The 21,209-nt window shown below is 29.1% G+C and overlaps 1 protein-coding gene across 2 annotated transcripts in view; it reads right to left on the bottom strand.

Moving 5' to 3' along the window:
- Nucleotides 1–21,209, bottom strand: part of LOC129965945 (katanin p80 WD40 repeat-containing subunit B1-like) — a 178,601-nt gene that overhangs the window by 145,661 nt on the left and 11,731 nt on the right. For both annotated transcript variants that reach the window (XR_008784246.1, XM_056080248.1), the window contains exon 2: nucleotides 17,964–18,094. Coding sequence is in view for 1 of the 2 variants with exons in the window: in XM_056080248.1 (XP_055936223.1) it covers nucleotides 17,964–18,094 (131 nt within the window). In the remaining variant the exon portion in view is untranslated. The remainder of the gene's footprint in view (nucleotides 1–17,963; nucleotides 18,095–21,209) is intronic.

Genomic DNA, 21,209 nt, shown 5'->3' with positions numbered 1-21,209 from the left:
AATACTGCTTTGTGTCCAAAAAATTTACGTCCTACAGTTAAACATGATGGTGACTCCGTGATGATTTGAGGTTACATGGCTTCATCCGGGGTAGGAAATTTAATTTTTATAGATGGCATTATAAATGATACGGTTTACTTGGATATACTTGGAAGCAATCTAAAGGAAAGTGCTAAAAATTTGGGTTTAGATGGAAATTTCATTTTTCAGTAAGACAATGACCCCAAACAGAATACACGTAACTTCAAAATATGGTGTATTTTTCATTATAAATAGCAGTTACACACACCACCACAGTACCCTGACATCAATGCCATTGAATATTCGTGGGCCATACCCGAAAAAGGGGTTCAAAAACACAAAATTAGAAACAAAACCTATTTAAAACAAGTGGTGCAAGAAGAATGGGGCAAAATATCTTCAAATACCACCAAAATTTGGTCGAATCGGTACCATGACGTTTAAAGGCCATTATAAGAGCCAAAAGACATGCAATTTAATAGTGACACTGTATTTCTATGCGTGATATTGCAAAAATTTCATTGGTGTATTCTCAATTTTTTGAGGCAAAATTCTGCGTATGTTTATTTAAAATGCTTCTGAAAATGAATTTAGAAATTTTACGTTGATTTTTCTTTATTTTTACTCTAAATTAAACCATTTGTTATGTGTAAAAATAAAAACAAGTTTACACTTTCCGTTAATGTGTTATTTATATTGAAAGTCGCATTTATCAAGTAAATGTAAGGTGTACTCTCAATTTTTTGAGCCACTGTATATCTATAACTGCTACCAAATCCAAGGAGATTAGTAATTTGATATTGCTTGAAACAGAACCTTAGTCTTTTTTCTAATGACAGATCAGAACAAAAACACCGTCATTAATTTAAAGCCTTTAATTTTAGAGATGAAACTAAGCCTTAAGTTTTATTCAAAACTTGACATTATTTTGTCACAAAAACTACCGATAATGACAGATAAAAGAAGCATTTAAATTATATTTGGTATAATTTATAATGCACAGATATATATAGATGGCTAAACGCAGTAAGAACGGTTTCGCCTGCGTTTTTTTTTCTCTATTTGTAAGAAAAAACAAAATACACAAGATTTTACATCGTGCAGTTTTAGAGTTCTTGAGAAGTGTATTATATTATCGAACTCTAAGATGATTTAGAACTCCTGATTCTCATTCAAACATTATAATTGATTAAAAAAACGTTGAAATTTCAACAGAATTCCTAATTAGAACCTTCAGAACACAATTTTGAAATTATGAATTGCCTTTCCATCTGTCAACACGATAATGTGAAAACATTTTGAGGTAAAACAATAGAATTTGGTACGTTGTTTATACACTAATGTTATAGATTTATGGTTAAATTTTGATTTATATAAATTCTATTTCTACTAATCAAATTTTCCAAGAAATAAAAATATATAATTACATAAAAGAAACTTAAGAAAGTTATCTTACATCTGATTAAAATAATAATCATGACATTCATTTCGCTCTTTGGAAAAATAATTTCATTTGAAACTGCTCAAATTTTATTTTAAATGAATAAGGTATGAAGTTATAAATCTGAACAAATCAGGCGTTGTAGAAAATATAATAAAAATGCATGAATAATCATTTAAAAAAATAATATTTAAGCCTTTCATCTGTCTTTATTTTTTTCCATAAGAGTTGTGTGCATTTGAGATATTCATCTAAGTCTCAAATGTCTGCTGAAAATGGTACACAGAATCTAATGAATCTAATGTTTACACATTCGTTTTGTAAATTCAATAAGTTTTTATAATGATTTATTTGTTCTGCCATTTGCTTTTAAAATGTTTTGTCATTAAATGATTTTTATTTTCGCGTATACGAAATGCATAAAGAGAAATTATTGCAATCCTAAAAAAATTGATATTTCAATTTTTTCATGTATATATGAAAAATTTTAAACCAAATTTTAAAGCAAATTCGCCACTTGATTAACCAACCACCTGTCGTTATTTACCTCCGCGTGCATGTAGACGCGATAAATCCACTTGTTAAAACTGCATTTAAAAGTAAATAAAGTTGATTGCATAATTTTAACATTAAGTGTAGAATTTTATATATTTTGAATTAAATCTGTTAACTTGCGGATCACAATCCGTCGATCTGTAAATAAATAATATTTTGTAATAATATAACAGCCATAAAATAAATGGTTCTTAGCACACGGGTTTTCTAGTAAAATTAGAAGTTCAATTAAAAATTTTGATTTCAATCTGAAGAAGGAAAAAAAAAAACCTTGCCCAAAATGAATAATTGGCTTTCTTTACTATACTATGAAACAATATCTCCCCACAGAGACCTCAAGAATGGGGAAGAGAAGCTTCTGGCTTAGTGATTGGTTCTCGCTGCCCTGATGAATAGAGAAATGACATGCAATTGGCTATCCTCTACCGTTGACAGGATGTGCATCCTACCGGATGTGTTATACCGTGGCCGATGATGGCCTTTAGGGCTCAAACGTATTTTTCGTCAATGTAGGCATGATGTTGCGGTCATTCAGATTTATCCCAATGCCTTAGGCTGGGGCAGAGTAGCCTTTTGTGGTTATATTACAAAATGCAGAACCCTCAATTACCTAGATAGGAAAACATGGATCACAATATAGCATGATATTACATAATGTTATACAATATTCTTTAATATTATACAATATTGCGAATATTGTTTATTATCATATTGTACGATATATGTGTGCTACTAGGGTATGGGACTCTGAAAAAAAAACTTTGTTCCCGCTGGTTTCAGGCCTTACTCATGATTCACCATTTTTTTTTACCGAGAACGAGAAATACAAGCTTTATTATACAGCATGTAACAAACTTTCAGGGAGACGACGCCAACTTATTTTGAGTAAATGTTATGGGAAAATTATAAATCAATTTTTAAATCAATCAAAAAATTATAAATCAATTTATATGAAAATTATAAATCTAATTAGAAGAAAGGTGTTCGCATTATAAAAATAAATAATAAATATGCAAGCTAAAAAAATCAGATTGTTGGATTTGATATGGTTTTAAAAATTTCCCACCGGAAAAAATATTGTAGTTCCCTTTTTTTCTGATAAATATTTATTTTAAATATTTTATAAAGAAACTTTGCGTACCACCGATAAGAATTTTTCTTATTCAATAGTTTATTCAACACATGATAGGAATATACTATATTTTCTATATTTTTGTACCCATTTTATAAATATTTACTTTCATCATATTGAAGAAAAAATTATGACTGTTAAAGAGAAACCATCTTCGAAAGCATAATAATGAAAAAATTCAGAATTCTTCCTAGTTAAAAACAATGAACACTTTGCGAAACTTCAAGAATGGCCCAAAGAAAATATTACACGAACAATATTATTTTGATGGGAAAATCGCAGATTGGGGGAAAAAAAGCAAGGACAACATAAAACATAATAATCATTTGTATTCCTTTTTTTTTTCTTTTTACTTTCTACCAAATTTATCTGCTTTGAGAAAAGAATTTTTGCAACTTTTTATTTTTCCCTAATGTACAATCAAAGTGAAGAATCATCACAAGTTAGCATCAATGAAAATAAATTATTTTCTTTTAAATCATTAGATCAACCTAAGAAAGCAAAAAATTGAATTTATCTACAAAGCATTTTTTAGAAACATTTGAAGTAAATTATAATTAATGTTTTTTCATTCCTTTCTCCACTGACATGAGGAAACTGTATTTAATTTCTAATATTTTACATTCACATCTCGAAAAGAAAAAAAAAGAACAGAATGAAAACTAAAAGGAATAGACTATTCATGGCTTTGGTTTAGCTTAGTTATATTAACGTCCAATTTTAAAGCATCACTATGGCTATTTTGATACGAACCTCGTTCTTTTGAGTCGCTCTCAGGTGACGAGGACGACAGCTGAGTTGATATCCCCCCTCCCCTTCTCTCGCCGAACAAACTTCCATACCACACCAGCTGGGGGTCTTTGGCAAGCGGCGGATTTAACGTTCACCAGACCCTCTTACACGACGGTACTTAGATGGAATCGGGTCTCAAACCTGAAGGTCTCCGGTTCAGAAGTAGACTTTATCGCAGACAACCGCGGCCTCTGTCTATTCCTGGCCTCTTCCTCTTTAAATAAATATTTATAATTTCCTGATTCATATTATTTTTTGCATAAATTGTATGCTTTAATTTGAAATTAATTCACATTTTATTGATTAGAGAACTGTCAGACATTTGTTTTCCATGAATATTTAGTAAAGTCTAATTCTGTTGTACTTTTAACATCATTCTTATATAAAGGCAGTATGAAAAAGTTATTTTTTTAATTTATTAAACAATCTTTTTTTTTCAATTTCTTGATTTATTTCTGTAACATCTGGACAATTATCTATGCCTATAAAATAAATTCAGTAATAAACTGAATAAAAATAACAAATAATTTATTTACATGCGTATTTTTAATCTTTAAAAATTTATTGTTTGTTTGTTTCTTATGGCACTTGCCACTGACAAGCCCACTGTAACGAAGACAGCGATTTAAGCCTGAGGGGAACGTCTCTTATTTTTTATAGCAGCGCCAACTAGGGCCAAGAGTACGACTTTGCCACTCACGCATCACTCATTCGCTTGCACAACCCCTTTTTACAGGAGGGCCCATTCACACATCTCACAGATAGAACAACAGAAGAACAACCATGCCCAAACCGGGACTCGAACCCGGGACGCCCAGATCACGGGGAAGACGCGCTACCCCTATGCCAGGACGCCGGCTTAAAAATTTATTAAAGCCATTAATATTTATTTTTTTATCTTCCATTTTAGATTATAATGAAAATAAGTTATTTTAATTATTAAATTAATTTAAATAAATGCAACTTAAATACTGAAGCTTTATTAATCACCATATAAGTATGCAAAAACATTGTATAGGATACCATCTTAATACAAATAAAAGTGTTTGTGTCTATATATGCCTATATATATGCAATTATATTCTGTATTTCCTCTTAAACAACTACTCAGTATTCGATATTATTGAAAAAAAATAGAGATTTCTGTAAACCTTTGAGCGTACGAAAATTAATTAAATATTCAATTTAACAAAAATGTGCCTTTTTAAAATTTTGAATCAATTTACCAATATTTTCTTTAATTTCTCTTTCATCTTAATATGTCTTTTATCGATGATTTTATTGGTCTTAAAGTAGCAATTTAACCATATTTAAAACTAAGCTTAAATCAAACGAAGACAATCCTTCTTATATTTCAACAAATATGAATAAAATTTGCAGCACTTACATTACAAATATTAATAATTTTTCTCGGAAGATAATGATGAATATTAAATTCTCCTTTGGTTCAAATAATATTCTAATTTCAATTGAAAGAATATAGCAATGGAATTTTGTATATTATAATATTTTATTGAAAAATAGTTTTTATGTTAAAAATATTATACATGAAAGTTTTCTATCCCAATCATTGTTGGATCTTAGTAAAGAAAACTTCAGATGCAGATTTGAAACTGATTTTTAACTCTCACGCTCTGGGTACGTATCTTGGAAATGGTTAACATCAAATAACAATCCTTGATAAATAAAACAAATCTTCGTAAATTACAAACTAAGCCATCATGAGTAGCACAATTTAACGAATAATATGTTCTACTTTCGGAATGAATATTGTTATACAGCAGTTACTTCCGGTGGCGCAATGGACCTGATGATTTCATGATGATTTTCTCTAAATTTAAATATATATATATCTGCAATATTTATAGACAGGAGCATGAAACTTAACATTAGTTTAGAAAACGGTAATGTTAACCTTTTACTTATTCCTGCTTTTAGACAATAAGGAAATATAAATATTTAATTTCTTAAATTTTTTATTCCCAACTTCTAAAAAAGCCAAACTGATTTTATACATTTTCCAACCTTATTTAATAAAACTTTGTAGCTGAAATTAGTATGCGTCTAATTTCAATTTTTAAGGAAATAAAGCTTGTTCCATTTTTTTTTTTTTTTTTTTTTTGCTGTATCCTGTAAGCAGCACCGAGTTACCTGTGATTACGCAATTCTAACAATTGCACAAATGATTTGTGTGGTAAATTACAACACTGGAAACATTACCTAATTAAATATATATATATATATGTTCCAATTATTAAAGTTCTGATACGAAATTCAGCTTTAATAAGTTGCTCAAAATTAGTAATAAACAATAGACAAAAGTAGTAATAGTAGTAGACGTAAGTAATTTTAATTTTATGAAACGTAATAATAGATTCTGCGAGCCCTCTAATAACACAATAAAAGTCCCTTAACAAAAGAAAAACACACTCCGTCAGATATTTGATGATTTTCGTTAGTTAACGGCATCAACAAACAATGTATAACATACAAAATACATCAGCATTAAAATTGCATTAACTCTTCCATATTTTAATAATTTCCATTTTAGGTTTGAATTCATCTTAGCAAATAATTGTATGCGTGGAATATTTATTGAAGTTCGGATTCAGTTTCAAGTGTTTTAATGTTTATTTGGTTATTTAATTCATTGGTTCTAAAGCATTTATTGTTGGACATGAAAAGAAATCAAACCTGTAAGGCAGTGGTAAACCGATTCGCAAATACGCTTTTTGGGATACTATCTTATTCGTAAAATATTTCAGTATATATTCCGATTTTGTTTCTTTATAAATTATTCAATATTACAACATCATGTTAAATCCGTCTATTTACTGTAATGACTATTTACTGTAATTAGTCACGTTTATGAAACGACCCGTTTCATGAGGAAACTCTTAAATGCAATATTACTGAAGTGTGATTATATGTTTTATTTCAGTAAAAGAAACCAATATAAAAACATAATATATATTCAAAATATTCGTCTTGATTCAATTATCTCTATTTATTACAGTACTAGTTAAAAAGTCCGGCGCTGCTAGGTCTTAAAATCCTTACATGTATAAAAATTTTAACTTAGAAACTACTTTGTATAAAATATTACACGAAATACTTTTATAATCTAAAATCTTTGTCCTTTATTTTATTTATTTTTTTATTATTATTATTTTATTTTTCATTAGAGTAAGAATTAAATTAGACGATTTTTAAAAATTACTGATGGCTAAATTAATTAGCTTAATTTGTAATCATTAATATTTATTACATATTATATACAAACTCTGTTCACATATACTGAGATAACAGGAAGGTTTTCTTTATTAGATAGACTTAAACCTAGCTTTGAGCATGTTTAAAACGCTGCTTTAAGATTGTGATGCCTCCAAGTAGCTGTTCCGGCCCCGCGGCTGAAAGGAGATGAAGTAAAGAGAGAGAAACAGCTCTGCGGAAGTGTGCGGCTATTACTGGTAAGAGTGTGTGTTGGTAGGAGCTCCAGTGGAAACTCCGAGAAATGAGTTTAAATTTAAATCAGTATTTAATTTTATATATGTAAATCGTTATCGTATGCATTTAATATTCTTAAAGTTCGGATTCAGTTTCAAGTTTTTTAGTGTCATTTATACGTTTATTATATTTAATCTATACTTATATAAATCTCAATGTGTGTGTGTTGGCGCTCTACAGGCCAGACCGTTTGACCTACAGCTACCAAATTTGGCACATGCACACCTTGGAGGTCGGGAATGTGCACCTGGGGTCCCTTTTTTGAATTTTTAATTAGAATTTTAATTATTAATTAAAAACTACATTCCCGCCAAAAACATCTTCATTTTCCCCACCACCAAATGAGTAAAGTTTCAGTGTTTTTCCCCTACACTAATAAGGCTAGGCTTTACATTTTTCGGCCGATTATTTCAAACGATTCTGTTTATTTTCTTAATGTTTGATGCATTGAAATTCAAACATTGCTAATTAATCGATCTTACAGATTCATACTGAAGTACTTTTGAATTAAAATAAAACAGAATAAAGGAAATAAAAAATTTCTAATCTGCATAGTGTTACCCCAACTGGCGTAGAAAAATTCACGCATTTGCGTTACCGTAACTGGTGTTGAAAATTCACGCATGCGCATTGTGTTCTGAATGTTGACAACAAATAAACGGATGCGGACTTGATTTAGATTATGTTTAGGTTAGTTGTATGCTTTTGTAATTAAATTGTATTTATGTTAGTTATATATTTTTGTATATCTTTAAGTACTACATCATTTTTTAAATAATTTTTTTAACCTGTTTTCAACCGACTATTTTAAAGATTCGTTTTACTTTCTTAGTGTTTGATGCACTTAAAATCAAACATTGTTAATGAATCGATCTGCTCATGAGGAATATGAGAAAAGTTTTTTGACAAATTCTTGAGATATTACATAAATTAAGAAATATATTCTTTAGTGCTCATAAAGTTTAAACGCTCAGTGACTCTGTTTTCAGTAATCATATTACAAAAACAAATGCTTTGTTTCAGTAAAAAATATTATACTAGCCGCCTTTGGCGACCAGCCGGTTCGCCAATCTTAATGTTCGTTAAAATTTTAATAATTAAATATTTTATGCAATTCCTACTTTAATAGATTCTTCAGCAAAATATTTTAAAACTTCAAGTTTTGATAGTCATGTAATTCACTCATAATATTATAAAGGCCTTCAGTCATAACGTGATATGAATTTTCTAATTTTCTGTTACCCCTCGTAGAATTTATGCTTTAAATTAAAGTGTAAATGATTAATCTGCAATTAATATCATAATATTTTTTACTGAAACAAAGCATTTTTTTTAATAATAGAATACTGATAATAGAGTCACTGAGCGTTTAAACTTTATGGGAACTAAAAAATATCTTAATTTATGTAATATCTCATAATAATTCAAGAATTTGTCAACAAAATTTTCTCAGATTCATCATGAACAGATCGATTCATTAACAATGTTTAATTTTAAATGCATAAAACACTAAGAAAATAAAATGAATCCTTTAAAATAATCGGTCTAAAACAGGTTTAAAAAAACTACTTAAAAAACGATGTACTTAAAACTATAAGCATATACAACAAAATATATAACTAACATAAATACAATTTAATTACAAAAGCATGCAACTAACCTAAAAATAATTTAAATCATTGAAAACAGGTTAAAAAAAAAACTACTTAAAAAACGATGTACTTAAAACTATAAGCATATACAAAAAATATATAACTAACATAAATACAATTTACTTACAAAAGCGTACAACTAACCTAAAAGTAATTTAAATCGTCCGTTTATAATGGTTGCCATGCCAACAATCAGAACACAGTGCGCATGCGTGAATTTTCTTCGCCTTTTACGGTAGCGCAAATGCGTGAATTTTTCTACGCCAGTTGGGGTAACGCTATGCAGATTATACATTTTTAATTTCCTTTATTCTGTGTTATTTTAATTCAAAAGTACTTCAGAATGAATCTGAAACATGGATTAATTAACAATGTTTAATTTTAAATGCATAAAACATTAAGAAAATAAACAGAATCGTTTGAAATAATCCGCCGAAATATATTAACCCTAGCCTCATTACTGTTGGGAGAAAAAAGAAACTGAATCCTGACTCATTTGGCATTGGGTAAATTGGAAGATTTTTTTTGGCGGAAAAGTTGGCGGTGGGGAAAATGGAAGATTTTTTTGGCGGGAAAGTTAGTTTTTAATTAATAATTAAAATTCTAATTAAAATTTCCAAAAAACGGACCCCAGGTGCACATTCCCGACCTCTAAGGTATACATGTACCAAATTTGATAGCTGTATGTCAAATGACCTGGCCTGTAGAGCGCCAACACACACACATACACACACACACACACATACACACACACACACACATTGAGCTTTATTATAAGTATAGATTAACTGCAGATTAATCCTTTCCACTTTAATTTAAGGCATAAATTCTACGGGAGCGAACAGAAAATTAGAGAGATATATATCACGTTATGACTGAAGGCCTTAATAATATTAAGAAGGAATTATATGACTATCAAAATTAGATGAAGTTTTAAAATATTTTGATGAAGAAGCTATTAAAATAGGAATTGCATAAAATATTTAATTATTAAAATTTCAACGAAGATTGATTGGCGAACCGGCTGGTCGCCAAAGGCGCTAGTCTATGAAATAAAATAAACGTGACTTGCTAAGAAAAGCGTTATCACTTGTATCAAGGCACTCTACAAAGACCAATAAAAGAATTATTAAAAAATGTATCAAAATAAAATAGTCATTTTTAAAAATAATGTTTGAATAATTCAAAATGCAAAAAGATGTATTGATTTAAAATTAATTGAATGTTTAATTTTTTGTTTGAAATGTTGACCAGCATTCTTTCTCATGTCCAATAGAACAAGTGCACAAAATTCGGTTAATTTAGGCTTAGTTGTTTAAGAGCAGATGTGGAGCATTCAAGCATTTATGCATACATTGCAATAATAACTTGTTATATTAAGATAAGAAATCTGTTAACATGTATTATAGGTGGCACGATTTTGCTATGGCCAATATAAAATATTTGGTTGTGTTGTGGCATTCATAATTGGTTCCCTGTTATTATCAACATAAATTCTTTGAAATATTAATTGTTCGTAAAAAGATGAAAAAGTAACAAAAAATCCAGGAAATAAAAAAAAATGTTCAATTAATTCATTACTGAAATTCGAGCATTATTATATAAAAAATAAGTAAATAACAAAGTTTCTGTGTGTTTAACAAAATCAGAAAAAAAAAATACATTTTTTTCAGAGGAAGATCATTTGGGATTGTTTAATTAGATGTTTATTTTCTCTGATAAGTAAAAATTTTTAAGTAAAATTGTTTAAATATTTTTTCACTGAAGAAATCTGCTTAATTTGTAACTAAATCTTTGTTCTACTCCTCTGATATTTTAGATTTTTTTTTCTTTTTAGATCAAAAGAAAAAGAGAATGTTTTTTTAAATGAAATTTTTCTTCGTGTTCTTTTTTTTTATAACTGGAACTAATTATCTCAATTAAAGAATTGTTGATCGTTGCAGTTTTAAACGCTTTTATGTTTGTATAAAATTATAATTTTCCCCTTAATTTATTGAGCATTCTATAGAATGACTAGAATAGATTAATATAAAAGCTGTCAAAATGATTGCATTCTTTGTTATCGCAATAAATGAATAAATTTCAAATTCCTATTTTAGTTATAATGTTACTTATGGCACTTTGCAAGCCCGCTGGCGGATCTGTCAGTGATTTAAGCCGAGTGAGTGTCTCTTGTTTTTTTCAATAGCGCCAACTGGGGCCAAAAGTATGACTTAGCTACCTCATGCGTCACATTCGCTTGCACATAGAACACAGAAGAACAACCCTGCCTGAACCGAGACTCGAATCCGGGACGCGCAGATCAGGGGAAGACGCGCTATCCCCATACTAGTTCGCCGGCATTTTAGTTATAATATTCATCATATAGGTTGAAACTAAATTTGAAATATAATTTTATATTTAATTTCATTTTTTTCAATATTGGTTGAGTTGTTCACAAAGTGCGATCTATTAAGGCTCGAAATTTCCCTTGACAATTTTCAGCTATGAAATCAGAAGATCTTAGCTCGAAACCCGATTCTGGTAAAAATGTATCATTTACATTAAATAGTTTAACTTAAATCTGACATTGGGGGTCAAAAATTTCCCTGCGATGGCGGCAACTTTTCAAAAAGAGATGCCAACACAGGTATAACTCTCGTCATCCTGCCACGGAATGGATAAATAAATTTCGTCCAAAATTCGATAGAAATATAAAAATTTCATGTTAAAATCCATATACCAAATTTTATCCATCAAATTTTTTCGGATAAAAAACGCGGATGTTACATTGTTTCTGTTATATTGTGATCACGGATAATGTTTAGAATGTACTTTTAGAATTCAGCAAGCTCTGAAATGCAGAGGTTCCCCAAAATATCGAATTCGAATGTTTTTCCTATGATTTATATATCGAATATCGAGAAGTTAAGCCCTGGAGGGAATTAAAAAAGATTATTCATTGAAAATCACTAAGTATAAAATGATTTAGAATTAATTTGAGATTAAAAATCATATTTTAATGGAGAATTAGAAGAATTTGAAAAACAAATTCGTATTAAAAAAAGTGGAATGAAGCAAACTCCAATATTTTAGAAGAGCTATAAATAGATATCCAAGAAAAAGATTCGATTTGAAAAACAATACTGCAGAAATCAATCGTTTGATAGCTGAATACACTCTCTAATAGGCCTCTCAATGTAAGCGTAGAGCAATACAATGAAAAAGTACATTGCTCTTTGACCATGAAAAGACCGCTGAGCAACGCACCTTTTCCATGTCATTTGGTGGGTAGGTAATTAGTCGTCTGCACCACCTAGAGACCCCAAAAACAGCAAAAATGTTACGGAGGTCCGAAAACTATGAATCACTCCATACGTCCCAGAACACCTGCCAAAAAACTCCAGAAGGCGAATGCAGAAAAACAGTCACGTCCACTTGCGTACAGCAGTCAATGAACCCCATGATGTTAAGGTCGACAGTAAAAAAAATGGCGTGGTCATTACCTTGGTTTTATCGATCTGCGCGCTTTCCGCTACATTTCCATTACTCATAATAGGGAGTTTAATCCTCCAGCGTATTCAGTATGGATTTCTTCATACTCATAGATCCACGAAATAACGCTGATAATGGTGGTGTGTTCGCTGAACTTGAGAGATTTTTCTGGGAACTAATGAACGAAGGACACATTGACGTTCTGGGATTCCGGGTAATTTCATTACATTTTCCGGTTAATCTTTGGACCCCGTTTATTGGGTGTGTTAGTTTCAGGGGCAACGATATTTTTTTTTTCGTGTCTTTCGTAAATTTTCTCATTTCTGTATCCGAAAGTTTTCTTATTATATCAGAGGCTTTTCTATTATTAATTATTGATTGGCTTTTCTGGTTATGATTATGCTTATATAGGATTTAATGCAAACCAATACTGACATGTAAGTAACTTCGATTGCTGAGCGTTTATTTTTATATGTTTTATATAATAAAAAGAGAGGATATTTTTAAAAATCCATTTTTATTATTATTATACTAAAAATTAGAAAAAAAAATTATGTCCATCAAAAAATTCAACAAAAAAAAAAGCAAAAAAAAAAAAAAAATCTAAAGATACTTTTTATGTACAGTTGACCACCCCACCACTACTGAACGAAGCAGTATCGACAGCCAAAATCTAAAGATGCTGAGAAGAAACTGTAACTTTAGTAACAATCATAATATACTGGGTGTTTATAAAGTCCCGGACTCATTTTGATGTTTAATAACTCATAAAATAATGAAGATATAAACAAACTTATGGCATTTATTGATGGAATAACTCATATATTTTCCTTTTCATGTTTGAATATTTTTACTTTTGTAAATATCGTCTGCACGTGTGGTTAACTTCAGATAATTTCATTTTCCAGTCTAAATATCTGTACTTTTCTAAATATCGTCTGCTTATTAATTGCATTTTTCTCTTTTGTTTTTGGCAACTATTGCAATGTTATGTTTACTTTTGATGTGTTTGTTCTATGTAGTACTTTTGTATGTGATGTTTTATTCGAGCGGATATTAAGGAGAATGCATACACCACAAGAGAAAGCACAGATTTTATGGTGGTTGATAGAAACGAAATCGATAGTGCAAGCACAGAGAAATTTCAAAAGAATATACCAAAAAGATCCTCCATCCAAAAACAGCATCTTGCGGTGGAAAAAGAATTTTCTAGAAATTGGAAGTATCGCAGATAAGAAACGTTCCGAACGTCCTTACACAAGTGATTTTGATGTTGAGCGTGTCAGAGAGACATTTTTACACAATCCTAGAATATCTGTGAGATCAGCGGCAACAGAATTGGATATGCCAATTTCGACTGTGTACAAGGTTATTAAGAAGAAATTAAGACTGCGTGCATACAAAGTTCAAATTGTTCAAGTTTTGGAACCGAACAATAGGCCTAGGAGGATGGCCTTTGCAACAGATATGCTAAGGAGGATAGAAGATGCTACCTGGCGTGAAATTGACTATCGACTTGATATTCTCCGTGCGACGAAGGAGGCACACGTGGAAGTTCATTGACAAGGTTCATGAAACTTTTTGAGTCTATTTAACCATTTATGTTATTAATTTTAATCTATCTTTATTATTTTATAAGTTATTAAACATCAAAATGGGTTCGGGACTAAATAAACACCCTGTATAATAATTTTTAAATTTAATAATTATTTTTATTATTAAATTCGTTGTTGATACACTTCCTCGTTGAACTGTTTCATGATCTTATATTTTTGGTTTTCGAGGCCAGATTTTCAATTAAAACACCTGTACCCATTTTGAATTCTAAGAATATTAGTAAAAGCGCGTGTTTTAAAAACTTGCAATTTATTTTTATTATTTTGACTTCCTAGTTTTTAATAAAATTAAAAATTATTGAATATTGTCACTATTTTTTACTAATTCATCGACATCTCTGATATGGAAGAGCAATTCAACAAAATATCAGAAGTTAATTGATAATTGAATTCTAAAAATATGTTATTCTGCCTCGGAAAGACGTTAAAATTTCATCCAATTGCTCAATATTTATAAAGTCCACAAACATGGGAGCAGGAAACGGTATTCCTCTATGAGAAAATAATATATATAGGCTTCCAAAACTGGAATACATCAGAAAGTGAGCGGAAACTTCGCTACGAAATTCAACTTTGTCAAGCAAGACAGAAACCAAGTTCAAAAAAAGAGTGGAATAAATAAATATAAAGCGTACAAAAAAGTATTCGAGTTATTCTAATTTCTTTACTTGTTTAACTATTAAGAATGAATGAGTTTAGATTTAGCATTTGAGTTAAATATCATCAAAAGAATAGTAATCTATATTTTAAGCTCATCTTATAACTTTAAACGTGCAATTCTTGTATATATTTATTTATTTCATGTATCTCGGCTCTATCGACCTGGAAAAAATTTTATATTTAGATAAGGTTTTGCTTTTTAACTTTATTTATTTAGGTGTCTTTCCCAAAATAATGCGATTTTACACACAAAAAGAATCATTTTTTATAACTAACTATTGGAGACTTTTTCTATCTTTCTCATGCTGATAATGTCATATAGCGCTATCTCGGATTGATTTCATCGTGATAAAACTGAGTGTAAGTTCAAAAATATATGTAATGATATATAAACAGTAAAATAAGTACTATAATATAACAGACTATTTCGAATAACATGTTAAACTAAGTGCATTCATGATTTTTTTTTTATTTAAATGAACTAGTCCATATGTTGGCAAGATTGAGAAATATTCAAATGCATTTGATTCGTAACTAAATATTTTCTCAAAAAAACACGATTTTACAAAAAGAGATCTGCCAAACGAAGTTTGGTCTTCCAGATATTTGCATATTACTTTGAATGTTTTCTTTTTCTTCCAAAATGAATCAGCTTTATTTTTTAAGCTCGATATTTTACATAATAAAATTTTAATGTTTGATTTATAATTTGGGATTTAATTTTCCAAAGATATTTCGTTCTAATTCATTGACATACTTCCTGAAGTAATACATTCATATATTTAAATAGATTTGTTTAGCTATCTAATATTTAAAGTATTCACTATTATTTTTTAAAACATTCAAATATATTTCTGAAATGATTGAATTTCATGAGAATTTTCATGTCAAGAAAAAAAAATTCAAAACCAAATTAATTTGTAGAGCAAATAAAAGTTCACTGATTGTTAGTTGAAAAGTAAATATTTTCCTCTAGTATTGCGTGAACCTACCAAATCCAATTAGTGAAAGGCAGATTTTGTAATTCAATACAAAAGATTTCAAATTTGAGAATTCCGTGCCGTATGAAGTCAAATTCGTCGTTAGCGTTTTGCCTGTTTATTTTATTTAATTTTCAAAGCTAACTTGGAAATCTAGGCAAAATTAATGTAATTCAGCTTGCTAATAAATAATGAAATTTATAAAATATAGATGACGAATATTATATTTATTAACAAGTGTATAGTTGCGATTTAAAACATAAATATATTTATCGTTATATATGTATAGGATCACATAATCACATATTTTTATCGGAGCTAAATAGATTATTTCTAAATTGAGGTCTATATTTCCAGCTGGAAAGATATTCTGATTGAAAAAAAGAACTATATCTTATGAAAGGCTCAATAATTATATTTGTAAAAATATTACTATATCTTATTTCGATATTGTCCCCTTGTATTTTTAGATGCATTTAGTTAAATGTTTTTGATATATTAGCATGTAAAACAAAAAATGATTCTCACATGTGCGACAGAAAATTGAAAGAGAAAGCTTAAAATTTTATTATTTTAGGAGAAATTTGCTTTTTATCCATATAAGAAGAAATTCGCATTCAGAATGATTAATTATTCGGATTGATATTAATAATATAATTAAACACTATACAACTGAACTGGATTTTTAAATGAACACGCAATTTTAGGAGAACTTGTTTAATTCATAATGTTTCACCTATGTCTATTGTTGCAACTTTTAAGATTATGATGTATAAAATTGGAGCAACAACCGATTCGTTTCATTATTCGAATAATATAATTTAAGAATAGAATTTATTTCACGAAGAAAAGTAGAAATTACATTTCCCCCTTTTCTTATATATATAAAACAAATATCTAATTTATTTTATACTATATTTATTCTACTTTTATTATTAAATATAAAATACAAATACTCAAACGGTAATTTCAAATCAAAATAAAGAATTTACTTAGAAAAATAAGTTCAAAAACAAATGAAAACATTTTTGGTAAATTTTTAAGAAAATGTGCAAACAAATAGATAAAAATGAAATATCTACAACGTGAGCACCAAATGAAATATCTACAATGTCAAGGTGGGCGTCAATCTAAATCAATCTGAATGTTATTTTTATTGCCATTTAAACATTTCGCTAATTCCGATTTGTTTGTAGTTTAGAATATTTTCTGATTACATTTTCACCAGTCCAGACCCTTTCCTACTCATGACTAGACAAAGTAGCAGAGTTTAAAAGTTTTAGTCGACCGGAGATGGCGCCCGCCGGGCGCCGGCGCTCCTAACGATTTTCCTTGTGATTACATTTTGGGTAGACAGAAACGAAACTTTCTATGAGTTAAAAATTGTTTGAATGCTTGTACTGTACTTACTACACAATATCTCATACCATGTTTACTTTAATAATTAGGAAAATATAAATAATATACAAATGATATCAACTCAAAAAGCCGCGTAACCGTTAAGTATCGGACAAAACATAAATGGTTCAATTGGTAACTTCAAGAAATCAATGTCCAACTAGCATACTTAGACGTCAACCTAAGAAAAGTAGTCATCACGTTTTCCATTGTCTGCGAAAATAGAATGGTAGTATGAACTGAAAATATGGAGGTATGTATGGTTTAAAGTTATGCAATAAATGCTTATAACAACCTGAAAGAAGTTACATCGGCATTATCTTCCATTACGGTGCTTGACCATACACAATAAGTTATAAGTTGAAGTAGCCAAATTTTCTTTTATGTTTCGTAACTAAGATCAGCTTTTTAATGAACTCGAATGAAATATATGTAGCCAATTTAAGAAATATATTTATCATATTGCACCAAAATCACCAGAATGATCGGAATTTTGGAAAAAAAAAAATAAAAAAACATGGTTAGTGTAAAAATTATTAGGTATTGGATTATTCAAGAATAAATAATCATTTATACAGATTTTACGAATTTCATATATTAATTAAGTACCTGTTGATCGACTTTTTCGTCGAAGCTATTAAACCTAAGAGTCACAGAATCATTCATTTTACAAAGGCTCTCCATTTCCAGTATTATAATGATATACAATTCCTGAAAGTATTGATGACATCTTACCATAATGCAGTTGGATTTTCCTACAGCCCATAGATTGACCTTCTTGTCTTCGCCACCAGTTACCATGACCCTGCCAGATTTGCGACCTAACGCTAGGCAGGTCACGCAGCCACCATGAGCCACGAATTCCTCTGGAAAAAATTCATTTTCATTAGAAATCAGTGATCTTTAATAGCAGCCATTTTATGAAATATTATATGGAATTTAAGATAGATTATTTCTTCTTTTATTCAGTTGAAGCAGAGAAAACCTCTCTTGTAGTAAACCTTTGACACAATTTAGGTAAAACCTGACTATTAATGCTGTTTTCGACCTAGTCCTTTAACGTCTTCACAAGTGTGAATATCTATAAATCACTTGTAAAATATGAATTTTTTTTAGTGTGAGTTTAAATGTGTATTGTGATTATAATTTTACATTCATTAATATTTGAAAATAAATAAAATAATATTTTTTTCAAATAAAAGTCTTAATTACTAGTGAATTAATAGCAATTTGTAATCTTTTCTATCAGACTTAATAATGTTAGAAAACTTTTAAATAATTTCAGATAACAATTCAACAAAGCAAATCATAGAAATTTCTTTCAAAAGTATTTTGAAGAATATAAAATCAAATTGAGAATAAATTTTTTCCTTCGACAATTTTACATTTTATATTTGAATTCTGTATTTTACTAGATATCAGTAGCATTATACAAAATATAAATATAACCACGCTAGATCGTTATATATATCACAGTTCTGAAAAGAAAGAAATCAACTCTCAAGCAAAATAGATTGTAGTTGATTAAATTTGACAGCAAGCTAGAATCACTTAGGGAAATTTTATAATTTTAAATTAGAAATTCGAAAAATATGGGGTTGCGTTTGATTTCACGTTAAAATTTCAGTCTTCAAAAATTCAAAAATAAGCAATCAAAATATTTCTTAGATAAATTTTATGAACATTTTTGAATAATGTTTTAAAAATGGTAAGTTAATTGAGAAGGTTTTTATTCAGTGCTTTATACTTATGAATCGACGTTGTAATATATTTCGAAAATCGGAATGGTATTTAAAAATATTCTACATGTCAAATACAGCTTTATTACTTTTTTCAAGTTCATTTTTATCTGGAAGACTATCTGGAAATTTCCAGTCAAAATGACTGCTCAGTCTCTAGTAGAATTTATGTCTATGTCGATATCTGGTAGAATTTATGTCTATGTCGATCTCTGGTAGTTTTTATGTCTCTGTCGATCTCTGGTAGAATTTATATCTATGTCGATCTCACGTAGAATTTAGGTCTATGTCGACTTCTGTTAATTCTGATGCTAAACGCTTCGAAACTAGCATAATATAAAAATATGTTCCAAGACAGTGTACTTTATTGGTGAAATAATTTGAACGAATCCACGATTCTGCATTGGGCACCTCGTCTTTCAGAGTAAAGAATGTTCTCTCCTAGAATGACATAAAATTTCTGAAAAAAGAATGTCTGCTCTGTCGTGCTAGTATGGTTCCAAATTACAAGATATATACCAAATCGTCACTACGTTTCTTCAAAAATGGTTTAATTTTTAATTGTACCGAACTATCATAAGAAAAGGATATTATTATTTGCAATTTCTGCATCTACGAAAAAAACGTTATTTAAATAATAGCAATAAAATGTTATTTATAGGTATTGTAAAATCCGTCATTTTTTCAGCAAGATTCTTGTAAAAATCTAATCAATCTAATTTTTTCAATTTAAATGTTCTTTTTGCATTTTATACAAGAAACTTTATTTTTACTTTGTAAAATATTGCTTCTCTTCTCTGAAAAAACACTATGCTTTTGATTTTCATTTAATCTGATTCAGACAACAATTTTCCAATTGAATAGATTCAATTTATTAGAGAAAAATATCTCGAATTTTTCAATGATGGGATAAAATCTTTTGAGCAATAAGGGGTTTTTAATTTGATATTCAATATTTATTAGAATTATTTTGCAATCAGTTCACTTCTAAACTAATAGAAACTGTAATCATTATTTGTTCATCCAACTTTCAATCATTTTGTTAACTCTCCATTTCTAACTCCACTTACAAATAAATGCCCCGACCCAGTTTGATTTTGATTACATAAATCATGGACGATTCCAAATTCGTATACATTTTAATTTATTTTCCATCAACTAAGTCATTTATGCTTACAAATATGCTTGAATGTTTCATTCGAGAGATGAGCCATAATGCGTCCCCCCCCCTCATTAAAATTTTCAATGAAACGTTGAAAATGCACAAGACTATATTCCTCGAAATTTGTTAAACTCTCCTATCGAGGGAGCAATCACATTTCTATGTGGTCTACTTCCGTGTGAAAGAGCGGAAGTGAAGTGAATTATGCCAGCAATCGATGCAGACAGAATGATGTATCACTTCATTAAAAGGCATCTCTGACTATGTCCACTGGGTAGAACAACCTGTGGGCACGCAATTAAACTCTCGAATTGGAACTCCTGACCAATGAGCACGAGCGTTTTATAGACATGGCTTGACAAATTTGCACTTCAAAATTCCTATTAGGATGGTTTTATTAACTGCATATAATTTTCAATGCCATTTTTTAATGAAATGAAAAGCTCTAAAGCTAAAAAAGAGCACAGACATCGATAATAACAGAAATAAAGAATTTTATTTGTATAGTAAAAGATAAAAAATAATGTTTCATTAAATATTAGCAGGTAATAAAAATCACAACGGATCAACATACTGATATAAATAATATAGATTAATCAGAATTTTAGTCAAGCTCACTGTTTATTTTAATTTTTAATGCCTCACAATTTTCTATTTTTTATATTCATTATCATCATTTGCGTCATTTATTTCAAAATAAATATAATTCCATTTAAAAATATATTCAAAATATTAAATGTTAGCGGAATTTTAAGCTATTATGAGTTAACAATTTAACTCAATAAATAGTTTGATTTTTATTTATAATATTTATAAACAATAACAGTCAATAAGTCAACAGTCAACAACTTGTAACAGTCAATAAGTAATTATAATTCTAAAAATAATTATAAATTTCGGATAATAAAAATCACAACGGATCAACATACTGATATAAATAATATAGATTAATCAGAATTGTAGTCAAATTCACTGTTTATTTCACACAATTCACAATTTTCTATTTTTTATATTCATTATCATCATTTGCAACATTTATTTCTAAATGAATATAATTCCATTTAAGAATATATTCAAAGC

The sequence above is a fragment of the Argiope bruennichi genome, chromosome 4 (genome assembly GCF_947563725.1).
Source record: "Argiope bruennichi chromosome 4, qqArgBrue1.1, whole genome shotgun sequence".
NCBI lineage: Eukaryota > Metazoa > Arthropoda > Arachnida > Araneae > Araneidae > Argiope > Argiope bruennichi.
The sequence above is the reverse complement of the archived record's forward strand: the minus strand, read 5'-3'. Positions and strand labels throughout refer to the sequence as shown.